The 13495-nt window shown below is 39.0% G+C and overlaps 1 protein-coding gene across 1 annotated transcript in view; it reads left to right on the top strand.

Annotated features, from left to right (window-relative positions):
- Positions 1-13495, top strand: part of CUBN (cubilin) — a 148300-nt gene that overhangs the window by 78600 nt on the left and 56205 nt on the right. Inside the window, exons 32-37 of the mRNA XM_050915645.1 lie at positions 4232-4388; positions 6081-6197; positions 8473-8586; positions 9861-9986; positions 10262-10394; positions 12598-12803. Coding sequence (XP_050771602.1) covers positions 4232-4388; positions 6081-6197; positions 8473-8586; positions 9861-9986; positions 10262-10394; positions 12598-12803 — 853 coding nt within the window. The remainder of the gene's footprint in view (positions 1-4231; positions 4389-6080; positions 6198-8472; positions 8587-9860; positions 9987-10261; positions 10395-12597; positions 12804-13495) is intronic.

Below are 13495 nucleotides of genomic sequence, written 5' to 3'. Positions count from 1 at the left end.
TCTACCTGGTATGCCAATAAGCAGAAAATCACTTGTTACCAACACCTGGATGTGATTTGTGTTCATCTCATTCCAAGGCTTGCTGTATGCCTCATACAGTAATAGGAGAACAGAGTGAGGGGATAGAGAGTGCCTGGAAATATATAAGTAGACGTCTGACTGTGAATGGTTTAGGAATTGCATTCCAAAATCTGTGTAAATGGAAAATATGGGCAGCTAAGGAAGCTGGTGGGTTGTTTCCCTCTCTCTAATATAGGAACAACTACTGTGTATGAGTAACATGAGTAACACAGTGGTTCCACCCTTTTCTATTTCTTAAATTTTTACTTATCTTTATGGATTTTATTTGCTCTGTGAGATCTCTTGGGGCTCTCCTCCACCCTTGAGTGTACCAATGGCCTTTTCCTTCATCCTTCCCCTTCTAGACCCAGTCATTTTTCCCTGCGTTATGACTCAAGATTTTTTTTTTTTTTAATATTTCTACTGTAAATTCCTTTCTATGGAGAACACATGAAAATGTATTTTTTTTCTGTAATGTTTTCCATTGCACATTTGTTATGTTAGCAAAATGGAGGGAGGGAAAATACTCATGTCTGCTGCTTCTTGGCTATGCTGCAGCTCCAAAAAGCCCAGTGTGTTTTTCAGTTCTGCTCAATGATTTCACGCGTGAATCTGAGCACAGATCTAGGTTCAGCCAAATTAATTCTATGCCCGTAGCGGTAACTCACGGTGTAACTGCTCTGAGCTCCCTTTAGAGTCAATGGATAGAGTGCGCAGAGAGTAGTCCAGGCCACCAAAAAGCACATTCTTCATTTACTTAGCTGCCTAAATTCAGTTGATTCCTCAGTTTCTATGCCTCAGTTCTGTACCTTATCTGTTCTCAGAACAGATGAACATACCTTCATCTGCTAAATGAGGATGTATAGCCTTTACTTTCTCTGATCTCAAATATAACTCCGTTATACTCTGTAGAAAGCGTAAGATCTTTGAGAAGACTTTTTGCTGCCACTGTCACCATACATAAGGAATAAATTTTTCATTTCTCTTTGTGTACCAGCTCATTTCTACCTGGAGAGTGTGTCTTACAACAAACAAATTTGTTTCTTTGAAGGAAAGTAGAGGGAAAGAAATAGTGAATGCACTAATTCCTGTATTTTTTGCCCATGTGTTTAACCAGTATGGTATCTGATGCTACACAAGGAGTGCAGGTCAGTAAGAGTTTCAAGTACTTGGAGACTTGAGGAGGACGTGCCTTGGAAGGCAGCGCTTGTAGCACAAGGCACTGAAAAGGGGAGGGAGAAATAGTTTGTTCTTTTCAGTGGCTTTGATTAAGTAAATGTTATTTTTCTTTCCTGTTGCAGTATAACAAGTAGTACGCAGGAATGTAGAAATGTAAGCCTCTGGGAGCTAGAAAGGACGTACGACTTCATTTGTTCCAGGTGCTGGCAGAGAGGATCTTCCAAGAGAGGACAGTTAGAAATATCTGGAGTTTTTATGGCTCGGAAGACAAAAATTATCTTCCTTTGTCATGTGCTTTTGCAAAATGCAGGACACATTTGAACAAGAAGGCAATGAGTCACTCAGTTATGTTCATCGTGGAAAGGGAAGAGAAGAGCAAATTGCTGCTATGCACAGCGCAAATTGAAACTTGGCTTTTAAGTAAGCAGATGCATCATTTTCCTTTACTCATGCAGCCACAGAAATGCATTTCTCAGATGTTTTCAAAATAACTTTAAGAAGCTGCAGAGAGACACAACTCTTTCCTGAACTAGTGTGTGAATACTGTGGTTTCTGATCTAGATTCAAGACTGAAATCCTCCCTATAAAACAGTTTAAGCTAATAAATAGCAGGTGAGCAAAAACGATGAAGCCATACAATATCCATGTGTTACTGTTCCTACTTAACTTGTAGCTGCCATAAGTCCTAGGAGTTGCTGCTGTATCTCACTAATGCTTATGCTAAACGGTTGCTTGAATCAGATTTTTAGCGAGTGTAAAGGCTAGGAATAATTTTTGGGTTTCTGAAAGAGGGGAGAGTACTATTCTTCAAGCAAGCTGCCCAGAAGCAGCAAATCCACTTGATTTAGAAAACATTCCTCTGACTTCATGCTCTTCACCCAGTATTACCACAGAAAGACTTCTTTATTCCAGAAAGCTCTTGGAATGAAATGCCTACTTAGTCTCTTACGTTACTCATCCTTAATATCTTCCCGAGTGAGAAAGCTCAACTACTAGAGTCTCACAACAGTCCATGTGTCAATGGTCATATCCTCATCTGTGCAGAGTGGCACAGATCCATCAAACCCAGCAGTTTATGTGGACTGTAGTCAGGCCCTCTCTCTATGCTCTGTCAATGCAATGCTTATTCTCAGTTCTAGCATTCAGATAAAATCCTCTCACTACTGTCTAAGGAAAGACAGTACCTTAATTCCTAAGGGTTATTTTGTTAGTCATTACTTTTTTTCACATTCCATGGTTTGTGGTTTTTAACTCCAGGCAGTCTGATTTATATACAGAATATATGTGCAGAGGAAGAATAAACACTGCACACTATGTATTAAAGGGCTGATTGTGGCAGGATGCCAAGAGAGAAGGTTGAATGGATGGATATTTTGGATCTCTTTACCAGGTACTGATTTTTACAGACACTGCAGTACACTTAATACTCCATCACAAGGTCCCACACAGCTAGCTAGTGTTAAAGGCCCAAGGGCAAATGTTTAATTCATGAATACAGCATTGGCTATGTAGGGTATGTCAGTGGATTAAGCAGGAGTTTTGTCCTTTGTTTCTCAGCTCTGAGGTTTATTTGAGACAGGTCACCTTTCTCTCAGCTACTGTTTTTATGTATTTTTTTCACTAATGTGCTCAAAGGCCTTTGAATACTGGAGGCAGAAACATTGCATTGTGTTATGCAGTCTAGTTTGAAATTTTTAATTCATTGGTGCTGCATTGCACAGACTTGCTGGAATTTGAGGGATTTTGAAATAAAAGAAGACAATCTTAATAAGAAGTACATTTTTTTAATCCAATGGCATTATTTTGCTCAAAGTGGGCTTTTATGTAGCTTTTAACATCCTAGCACCTGAATATCTTCCAGTCCTCTTTTACCCATATTTTTATCCATATTTTTCTCCATTTTGCTATAGGAAGCTGAGTCACAGGTTATATTAAATGACGTGCCTATGGTAATGCAGGACGTTAATGCTGAAACAGGAACTGCATTCGACTCTTGTTGCTACCCAGTAGCCCAAAGGCTCTTCCTCTGTGGGTCATGCAACTGCTGATGGCTCCAGCACTCATCACTTCTGAAACTAGGCACAAGGGCTCTGAGACTGGCCTATGGCTCCAAACACAGCAGCAACAAATCACGTCTGCTGCAGTGCTAGGGAAGATTAGTGGGACACACTGAGAGTGTGGCCGTTGTTCCATCTCTGTAGTTTCTCTTGTTATAAGTTTGATGTCGCTTAAGCTAGAAACTCACTGGTTTTAACTTCACTATCCTTCTCTTCCTGACTGTGAAACAGAGGAAGGAAAAAAAAGTATCAGCTGTAAAAGGAAAAAAGAGAAGGAAGGCATTTGTGGTAAAACTAAAAGTGAAGTTTTGTAAAACCATCTTTGCTTTCTTCCTCCCTTTTTTTTACTTTTCTTTACCCTCTGCTTCAATAACACTTCATGTATATGTGTGTAATAATTCAGCACCCTAAAGCTATTATAAAGCATAGATATATGGACTCTGATCCTGATGCTGGGTACATGTATCTAAAAACCATAATCCTAATGTCTTCTCTTTTTATACACAGTCATAGCTCCCACCTGTGCACTAGTTCCATGTTAGGGCCAATTTAGAAGTCTTTACTGAGGCAAAACGTAGGGTTTAACTGAAAAAAAAGCTACACGGGAACTCATGTTAGCCATTAACAGAAAACAATAAATGTATGGGGATATCTGGATTGCTAAAGGAGAGTTGCTTCCACACCAGATACACACAGAGGACGATGGTTACTTGATGCATTTTTGTTATAAAGGCTACAGTAGCTGCAGCCTGGAATACATGCATTTTTTGGAAATGGCCACAGAATTAGGATAGGCAATGCATAGTTTGTTTGCACTGCCCATACTAGGGCTGTATCAGGATCAAAATGTATGAAACGTAAGAGAGGGAATGAAATAAAAGTCTTCGTAATACTCTTATTGAAACCAAACACTTCATTTGATCTTTTCATAACAGGTATTTGATGGTCCTAGCAATGAAGCACCACTTCTTAGAAAACTCTGTGGAACACAGCATCCTCCTCCTATCACATCCTCCAAGAATCTGATGTACATCCGACTGCACTCTGATTTAACCATCCAGCACAGGGGCTTCAGTGCTCGCTTTACTGAAGGTAATTTTGTCATTTACATTAATGCATATTTATCTAATCATTAGTTTGCTTGTATTAGACACAATCTTTTAGCACAGCTGGTAACAGGAAGTGTTGTTTCTATACATGCAGCATACCAGTGTGTATCTTCAACAGGACCGAATTTTTCCAAATTATAGATTAAAGAATTTAAAATCTAAGGATCATCTTAGATTCTTTGATTGGAGAAAAAAATGTACTTTTTATAGCAAGGCATCTAGCACACATCAGTTGCCTCTTATTCCTCCTCCCTAGAGAGTTAGCTACCCATAACTGTCCTGAGAAAAATGTGCAACTGGCAGTTTCCACAGACCTAGTGACAAAATAACATTTTATATGTCTATCCATGCGCATGAATCTGAAAAGCTATAAAAGAATTCTGTGTGGTGCTGTTGATGAAGTCCATGGATTCAGGCCTGCAAACCCTGCCAAACATCAACTATCCAATTTGTGGAGGACTAATTGGTATTTTACGTGGTTTCCTTCTTAATGAAAAATGACACTGGGCAGAATTCTTCATGAAATTACATACTATTTGATGATTGGTGATTTTCTTTTGTTTTTTTCACAATAACTTTGGAAACATTTTTTCCTGAAGATATGGCCATTTAGTTTTTGCAAAGAAAATCTCTTTCTCTCATTTTTTTCTTAGGATTCTTTTCACTATAAATTAGTACTTTTCCCAGGAATTTTTTTTTCTTTGAAAATATTGTGAAGAATTATAAAGAAAAGGATGAATTTGCATCAGCAAAAATCTCAGGAACCCCAGTTATTGAGGTACTAGTTAGATACCTAATTAGGCATTTCTGACTAACAGCTATGAGAGCCTAATCTGTTAAACATTCTCAGAGCACATTTACTGGACTAGGCCCTGCACAAAACATGCCTGGTGAGCAAGTGCTCCCTACCTAGGATGTAGGCAACGCAGCTTCCCTCTTCCTGAGAAAACCCTGTAAGTCCCATCTCCTGCTGGATGTTTTAGGCAGCACAGCACGATAAATGAATCTCAGTCTTTGGTACCTAACTCCCCACCTTGCTGTTTAAAGCAGTTGTGTGTTAAACTCAGATCTGGGGGTTTTATGATGAGTCGGTATGCTTAGAAATGAGGCATGGCAGCACTTAGCACTGTTAGCCAAAGTTATGCAGTCAGCCAAGCTCTTGCACATTTCACACAATTGCAGTTTTGTTGAAGGAGCTCACAAGAGGATCATGCCAATGCAATGTGATGCCATCCGTGGGCATTGGAAGGTTCTCGAGAGTTTCTTATGATTTTTTCCTTCTTAGTTGCCAACATAGGCAAATGATCAGAGAAATGGGTGTATGATTGCACTACCCTGAAACCAAGTTATCTTGGCACCAAGATTGATCTTCTGGGCTATGAGGAGCTGATAAAGATGAAGTCTGTTCCCAAGTCACTCTGGCTTCTCCCAGATGGTCAGCCAGGTGCAGCATGGCCTGTGCATCCACGTCAAGAAAGTACACCCGGTGCTGGGAGCTAGTCCTTAAGTCTCTTTTTCTGATAAATTACTGTTGTAAATTTTATCCTCATTTCACATTGATGTAGCATGTTAAACTTTATGCATTCATTTTCACTACAGAATGTAAGAAGATATGTGTTTTGTATATGTAAATATCTATGTGTGTATATGTGTGCATATGTGTTTAATTCTAAAGCATGCGGAAGTTTCATAGAGTCAGATTCAGTTGGGGCAGCAATTTCCTCTCCTCTGTATCCTGCCAAATACCCAAACAATCAGAACTGCAGCTGGATTATTCAGGCTCAGGAACCATGTAAGTAAAAACATTTTTTATAGTTAGCTGGGATGACTAACATCCTCATCTTCTTTTCTGTAATAACAATATAGAATTCCTCCTTTATTTCTCTAGGAAGTTCTGCATCCTGGTAGTTGGAAAGTGTGGCTCTCCTAATCTGTCCTAAGTCTGATTTTACTGTAGATTTAGTGCATAGTGAGGAAAACAGTTTACAATTTTGTCATCTTAGCTGATTTACTGTGACACAAGTGTTGCAATTATAAATGAGGTGTTGAATACTATGTGAACTTGGATTCACATCTAAGGGCTTATATATAATTAAAGCACTTGTATTTAGCCAACCTTATTTTGGTCTGGATTTTTCAAGCTAGAGCTGTGTTAGATCGAGTCTATGCTGTTAACATAAGAAAATGAAATTTTAATTAAATAATGAGAAAAGGTACAGAGGAATTTCAATTTAAAATACAAATAAAAAAGAATATAAATAAACTGGTCTTATGCACATAGATATACCCTCAGATGTTCCTGTCTAATTTTAGACAGATTTATGATTGATCATAAAACACCAAATATTTTCCATCAGATACTGGTATTCCTTTTAATACCCAGTATTACCTTTACATTGTTTAAGATTCCTAAAAAATATTAACAGTTGGCTAATAGTATCCTGCTAACATCATTTAAAATAAATTTCTGTTTTTAATAGCAACTACTGAACTTCAGTTGTTCATCTGATATTTAGCCATTGTTGTTAAAATCATAGAATGTTCCAACCACATTTATAAGTTTATTTTGCTAAGTTATAAAATGAAAATTAATTTGTCAAAAAAACCACCAAAACAAAGATGAGGAGATAAGCAACACTTTTTTTAGCATAGGTTCTTATACAAATATGTGAAAAAGACATCATCAAAGCTGTTCCTCACCTACACAACATTTATTTTTGAAGACAATCTTTTCCTGGATCCAGGTTGAAAACTCATACTTAACTGTTGTCTCCTGATTCACATCAGTATAAGAGACCAGAAAAATGCTGTATAGGAAGTAGCCTACGTACGTAGTGACTTCCTCCACTTACCACCAGGACCACCGCATACCACACATTACAGGTACATGTGGCTTCATTATGCCAGTCACACGGCATTACAGGGCATAGCCATATACAATCGATTTAGCCAGTGGCAAACCACAGCAGAGTTCCTGCTCTGCTTTTACTGAGAAGGCCAACAAGTCTCCTGCTCTTGCCACCCACTGTGTTTTTCCTTTTTGCTTTGTATCCTGAGGACCTGCATTGATAGCTGTAATTGATTGACCGGACAGGACACAAAAGAGTGCCAAACACAGACTATGCAGCTGAATGCCAGTCAGTGGCACCCTGCTGAATGCAGTGCCTCTGTCCATGTCTGTCATTTCGGCTTATTCTAGCTAATTAATTGTAGCCCAGTGAGAAGCAAAATATTTGTGTCAAATTCAGGCTTGGTCAATGTGGGACAAAACTTAGTTATCATCTAAATTGTAAGACTCTTTCTGACCCACTCGAACTGCATAGGAGCTCTAAGGCCAGGAGTAACTACTGCCACAGACTGGTGTTGAGGACAGCCTCTCTTCTTCCAGTTGGGACTTCACCTTTGTTCATATCAGACAAGCAAGAACAATACGAGAGTCCAAAATACCCTGAGTCAGAAATCCTTTTTTTCAGGACATAGCCTGCAGTCCAAGGGTGTGGAAAATCCAATTCTGTACAAATATAGCTGAGGGTAGTTAATGATCCTTTAACCAGTCCAATTGATGTATGTGGAATGTTACAAAACGATGAAAGAACCAGCTCTTTCTAAGCCTGGAGCAGGGCAGCATCAATTCACATTTTGTCTGGATCTATAGTATAGATTGCAAAAGGACAGAAGGTCACGATGTGTAGAAATAAGTTTTGTTTCTGAATGTGTGTAAATTTTCCGTGTTGTATTTGCTGACACTTTCAGTATATAACAAAGCTGTTCAGATATTAGGAAATTTAGATTCATGTATATGTGTTAAACCCTACAGTTCTAATGTCGATTGTACTAGAAAGTACTGAAATATGAAGAGATTTACCAGGACCTTTGCAGTAAGGATTAACACACTTCCACCAAATCCACTCCACATATCCGGGATTAAAATACTTCAGATGTTATGCTTTATAGGGACTGATTGACTTCAGGGTAGAAAAGAAAAGATGGTACATTTGTTTACGTGTAATTATTTCTCTGTGAAATGCCAAACTTCTTTTTAAATTTTTACTCTTTGCTGTTGCCAGTCAACCACGTCACACTCTCATTCACTGACTTTGATATTGAAAACAATAGACAAAACTGTACAACGGATTTTGTGGAGATTTTGGATGGGAATAACTACGAGGCTCCTCTTCGAGGTATTGTACCTTTCCCTTGTTTATTTCATATATTGAACTACACCCAAGGTACGCAGGAGAAGGTTTCCGGTGAGCGTCCTCCTGTTTCATGGATTTTCTGTGATAAAGGAAGCTCCTTGGCCACTCTGGCCAGAGGAGAGTGGGGATGGAGGACAAGTCTTCAGTGTGAATGGCACAGTCCTCCCAGGCTCTGACTGTATTCCTACTAACCTGCAGTTTGGAGTTGACTCCAGCTGCCTTTTCCTTTCTCCTTAGCTGAACAATATTGGGAACCAAGCAATTCAGTTTAAACTGAATTCCTAGTTAACTGTACGAAAACATAACCCACACTCATAAGCACAGCCCACACTAAACATAGGTGAAGAAAGATGCAGATTTCTGGGAGCAGAAAATGGATTTTCCTCAAGCCCCAGAAAGCCTGATTTTCTGCTTGTTCCTGAATTTCCTACAGCTTTCTCCCGACATCTCTGTCCTGAGCCATCACCTTCAAGTGGCAGAAGCAGTCTGGAGCAGCAAAATTCAGCGCTTATACTGCCAGGAAGCCATGAGAGAACCCTGGCCACAGGGTGGTCCTGACTCCATTCACATCCCCAGGGTTGCCTCAAATTCCTTTCTGGGAAATTCGGAATATCTGTACCTGATTATGCTCTCCCTTATTCTACTTTTGTATATGCTCCCTTCGCAGGAATGGGGCTGCACTCAATTTAAATGGTTTGTACCTAAGAGCAGAACTCATTTTTTGGTCTCCTATCCTTGGCTTTCACTTGGCAAGAGGACCAGGATACTAGCTGCTATCTTTCTTTTTGCTGCCAGATGCCTTTCTGCTAGATCATGATTCATATTCCTAATCTCCATGTTACAATCCATTACAGGAGAAGTGGTCTGTTATTTGTCACTTGTTTTTTTCATCAGAAACCAATTGAGTGAAATGGAAACTACTGTCAGATACATTTGATGGGATTTTTTTTTTTTCCAATCAGGCTGTAATTTCTGGATAGAGTGAACAAAAAGGAGCTCAATGACAGAACAGCCAGTGACTAGGGTGCCTGGAGGGCAGGAGGTCCTTCCTCTGTTAAAAAAATTGCCACCAGAGTTGAGTTCTGTGCTAATGAAATGGAGTATTTCATTTTTATGTAGATTGAATTGACAACTGCGATTGTAAGCAACAAATGTTACTCCTGCTTGCTGTCAGGCATTAACCCCAAATGTTAAATTAGCAATAGTAATTACATGGTTAACACTCCTTTTTTTCTCTCTGGCTTGTTCTCTTTCAGGCCGTTACTGTGGCACTACTATACCACATCCTATCACTTCTTTTGGTAACGCCTTGGTGGTGAACTTCATCTCCAACAACATTACTGCCAGGGGCTTCCATGCCACCTATGCTGCATCATCATCATGTAAGTCCATATGATAGGTGTTGCTACCTTATGCCTCTGACTTTTAAGAAAAAGAACAGATCCTGTATCTCTTTGTCTCTCTGACATTCCCTCTTTAAAAATCCCCTATTGGCCTTCCTCTTTTTTGGCCAAGGTCTCAGCAAGTATATCAACAAGCTAAAGAACAAGGAGACAAGGAGAAATGCTTTCTTCATTGGCAAATGCTATGGCTCTGTCAAGGTATTTTTCTTTTATGTCATCCTTCTCAAGCCTCTGCTGTCTCCTTCTTGTTGCAGCCTGCGGGGGTACTTTCCACATGGACAGAGGAGCTTTCAACAGCCCTGGCTATCCCGAGCCATATCCGCTCAACACCGAGTGTGTCTGGATGATTCTCAGCTCCCCTGGCAACCGGCTCCAGCTGTCCTTCATGTAAATGCATTGCCAGGGGTTATTATTCAGCCCTTTAACAGACCTGAAGGAAGGATGCTCTGTGTTTATTAGGAAATGTAATTACCAGATGATAAAGCTGAAACATGTTTTTAGAGTAACTTGGAAAGAGAACACAGCAGTGGTTAGTGGCAGCTTGCAATCAGTGCTCTCCTGTCTTAGTCATTGCTTCTATCAAGGCATACACAGCATTATATAAATAGGTCGTTTATTGTTTGAGCAACATGGGATGCTGAAGAAGCCAGCTCTCGCTCGCTTACAAACAAGAAGGGGAAATATAGCATTGCTCTGCCTTTTCTTTACAAAGGAAATTCCTACTATTTCCTTACTACCAGATTCATTGTAGTATTTATTATATAGCTGAGTAATATAAAGGGCCCAGATACTCCACAGACTGTAGGGTTAAAATTGATACTAAAGTCTTCAAAACTTCTCCAACAATTACAGCAGTGGAGGTACAACAGGGGCCAGGAGAGTATCTGAAGGAATTTTGTTTTCCCTTCAGCAAAGTAACTTTCCTTTGAAGACTTCTGACAGGAAAGTCATGCATGATCCACAGAACAATGTGGAGTCCTTTACCAGGGTCGTTAGGTTGTTCTTTACCCATGATGTGGATTTCTGAGCCTCTCCGTTTCCCGGCATCAAACAGTGGCTGCTGCCAAGAAAGAGAACACTGACCCTTTGCAAAGCTTATCAAGAATCAGCAGGAAAAGAAAAGTAATTCTGAAACCTGCATTTACAGTTAATCAGAACAAAAGGAAAATTTGCTCAGTAACATGCTGACTGCATAAGGTGCAATTTGTTAGGCACGTACTGATTCACTAACTCAATAAAAAGGACATTCTATTCCTCCTTTACTCACTGAAGCAGAGAAAAAGTACTACAGCCTGAAAACATTTTCCAAAATATTTGCTACAGAATAATGAATAACAACTTTTCAGAACCAAAACAGAAATCTAATGTGAAGCAGAAGCTATCAGTGGAACATACATTCAGTTATATAAAGGGACACTGAGTAGATGTAAACTCTTTTTCTTCAGTTACACATAGCTGAAAGGCAAGCTGAAAATACTGGAAAACATGGAGTAATTGTGTTAGAAAGCAGTATTTATTTTAATTTAATTTAATATTAGGGGTTTATAAAGTTTTGTTGGCATGAGGCATTCATTTTGTTCAGCTCAGTCTGAACAGAAATGCCTGTCTTGCAATTTGAGGGTTAGCTTTAAATTAGTCTGAAGTATATCCAGATGAGTGGTTGGAACCATTTCACAGCATGCGTACGCTGAACACATATGGCTATATTCAGGACTGAAGGGGAGGAGTTGTTGCCAGAAAATCAGAACACATAAATATTTGGGGCATTGGTTATAACAGGCACTCTCTGGAATCCTTACTATATATTCATAGCCTGCTTCTGAAAAGTATATTGGATTGAATCAAAGCACTTCACTTAGAATAACATAATGATTTTTAGAATACATTTAGCATTCAGCTTGGTGCAATAATTTAGAATTTAATTACTAAATCCCATTCCTTTTCTAAGGCAAAAATTGGTTTAGAAATGTTCATAGCAATCCTTATTATTATTTTGTGCACCCAGCTATGTGAAACTCAGAGAGGCCAGAGAAGCAGTAATATTTTCTAATTGTGGAGAAACTGCTAAGGGATTTCTGAGCTCTGAGGTGTTAACTACAAATTAATCTAGGCCTCTGGAAATTGTTTTCTCACCAGAGAGTGTACTGAAATAATACACATATGAAGGGGCTGCAAACTGATTTGTAAGGCTAAAAGTATTCTCTGCACCTAATAGATGTATACCCAGTAAATAGTCTGACCTGGGCTTATATTAAAAATCTGTTTTATATATCAGGTGCTTTCTGTGTTCCATGGTTGTTGTTGGAGAACCAAGAAATATTACAAGGGTTTGAGAACGGTTTAAAAATGATAACTTTGCAAACTGAAGCTCTGTCATAAAATAAGGGGCTAGAAAGGGAAGAGCCCTGTATCAGCAGCACTGCCAGGTGATGAGTAATGACTTCTGGGTTCTGGAGGGTTTTGTTGCTGCCTCTTCTTAACTGTTACGGTAGAATACCAGCTACAGGGGAAATTGTGGCTTGGCAGGGCAAACTCTGAAGGATGTGCCAGTCATATGTCTGCTAATGCTCTTCTACTGCTGTTGAAACAGAGCATTTCAGGTGGAAGATAGTGACGGCTGCGCCAAAGATTACCTGGAGATTCGTGAAGGGAATGATACAGGCACACTGGTAGGACAATTCTGCGGGAACTCCTTGCCTTCAAATTATACGTCTACTGTTGGATATGTCCTGTGGGTCAAATTTGTCTCAGACAGCTCAGTCCCTGCTGTTGGCTTCAGGGCCACATTCTCTCACTGTAAGTAAATGTTATTTAATTGAAAACTACTGTTCTTTCATAACACTTCCAAAATGATTCAAAAAAGTGAACATTTGGCCCTGTAAAGTCTACTAGAAAATGCTTGTTGATGGCAGCAAGGCTGTGAATTCACTTAAAAAATATTTTGTAAAATATCTGCTGAATGTAAAGAGATGCTCTAAAACATGTCAGAACAGAACTCGTGTGTATGTAAGTATATTAAATATAACATAATCAGAAGAATTAGACATGACATTCTGTCTTTTTAAATTGTCATAACAGACAATATTTTTTCAAATTGATCATATTATCCTTCCAGAAGCAAAAAATTCCATGGATTACAGAAAATAAAATGTCCTCTATTTCATTGACTGTTTTCTAATGGTTTATCACCTCATTTTCAGATTCTTCCTTCAGCAGTATTGGGCTGTGAAGATACGAATAAGAGCTATTTTTTGCCATACAAAAAACTTGTATGGCAACCCAAGTTTACCAGTAGCCTGTTAGAGTTAAAAATATCTGACCATATGTCTTTGCTACCTGAGAGTGAGCAATGGTATTTGATGTTTATGTTGCCATTTATTAGGCAATTGATAAATTAAGAAAAAAACATTTCTTTCCCAGCTTTCCATTTTGCTTTTTGAGTATGACAGTGTCCATCTTCCGGTTTGGATCTAGATGCCATCAGCCAG

Source organism: Gymnogyps californianus, chromosome 2 (genome assembly GCF_018139145.2).
Source record: "Gymnogyps californianus isolate 813 chromosome 2, ASM1813914v2, whole genome shotgun sequence".
Lineage (NCBI taxonomy): Eukaryota > Metazoa > Chordata > Aves > Accipitriformes > Cathartidae > Gymnogyps > Gymnogyps californianus.
Note: the sequence above shows the minus strand (reverse complement) of the source record. Positions and strands in the feature narration are given on the sequence as shown.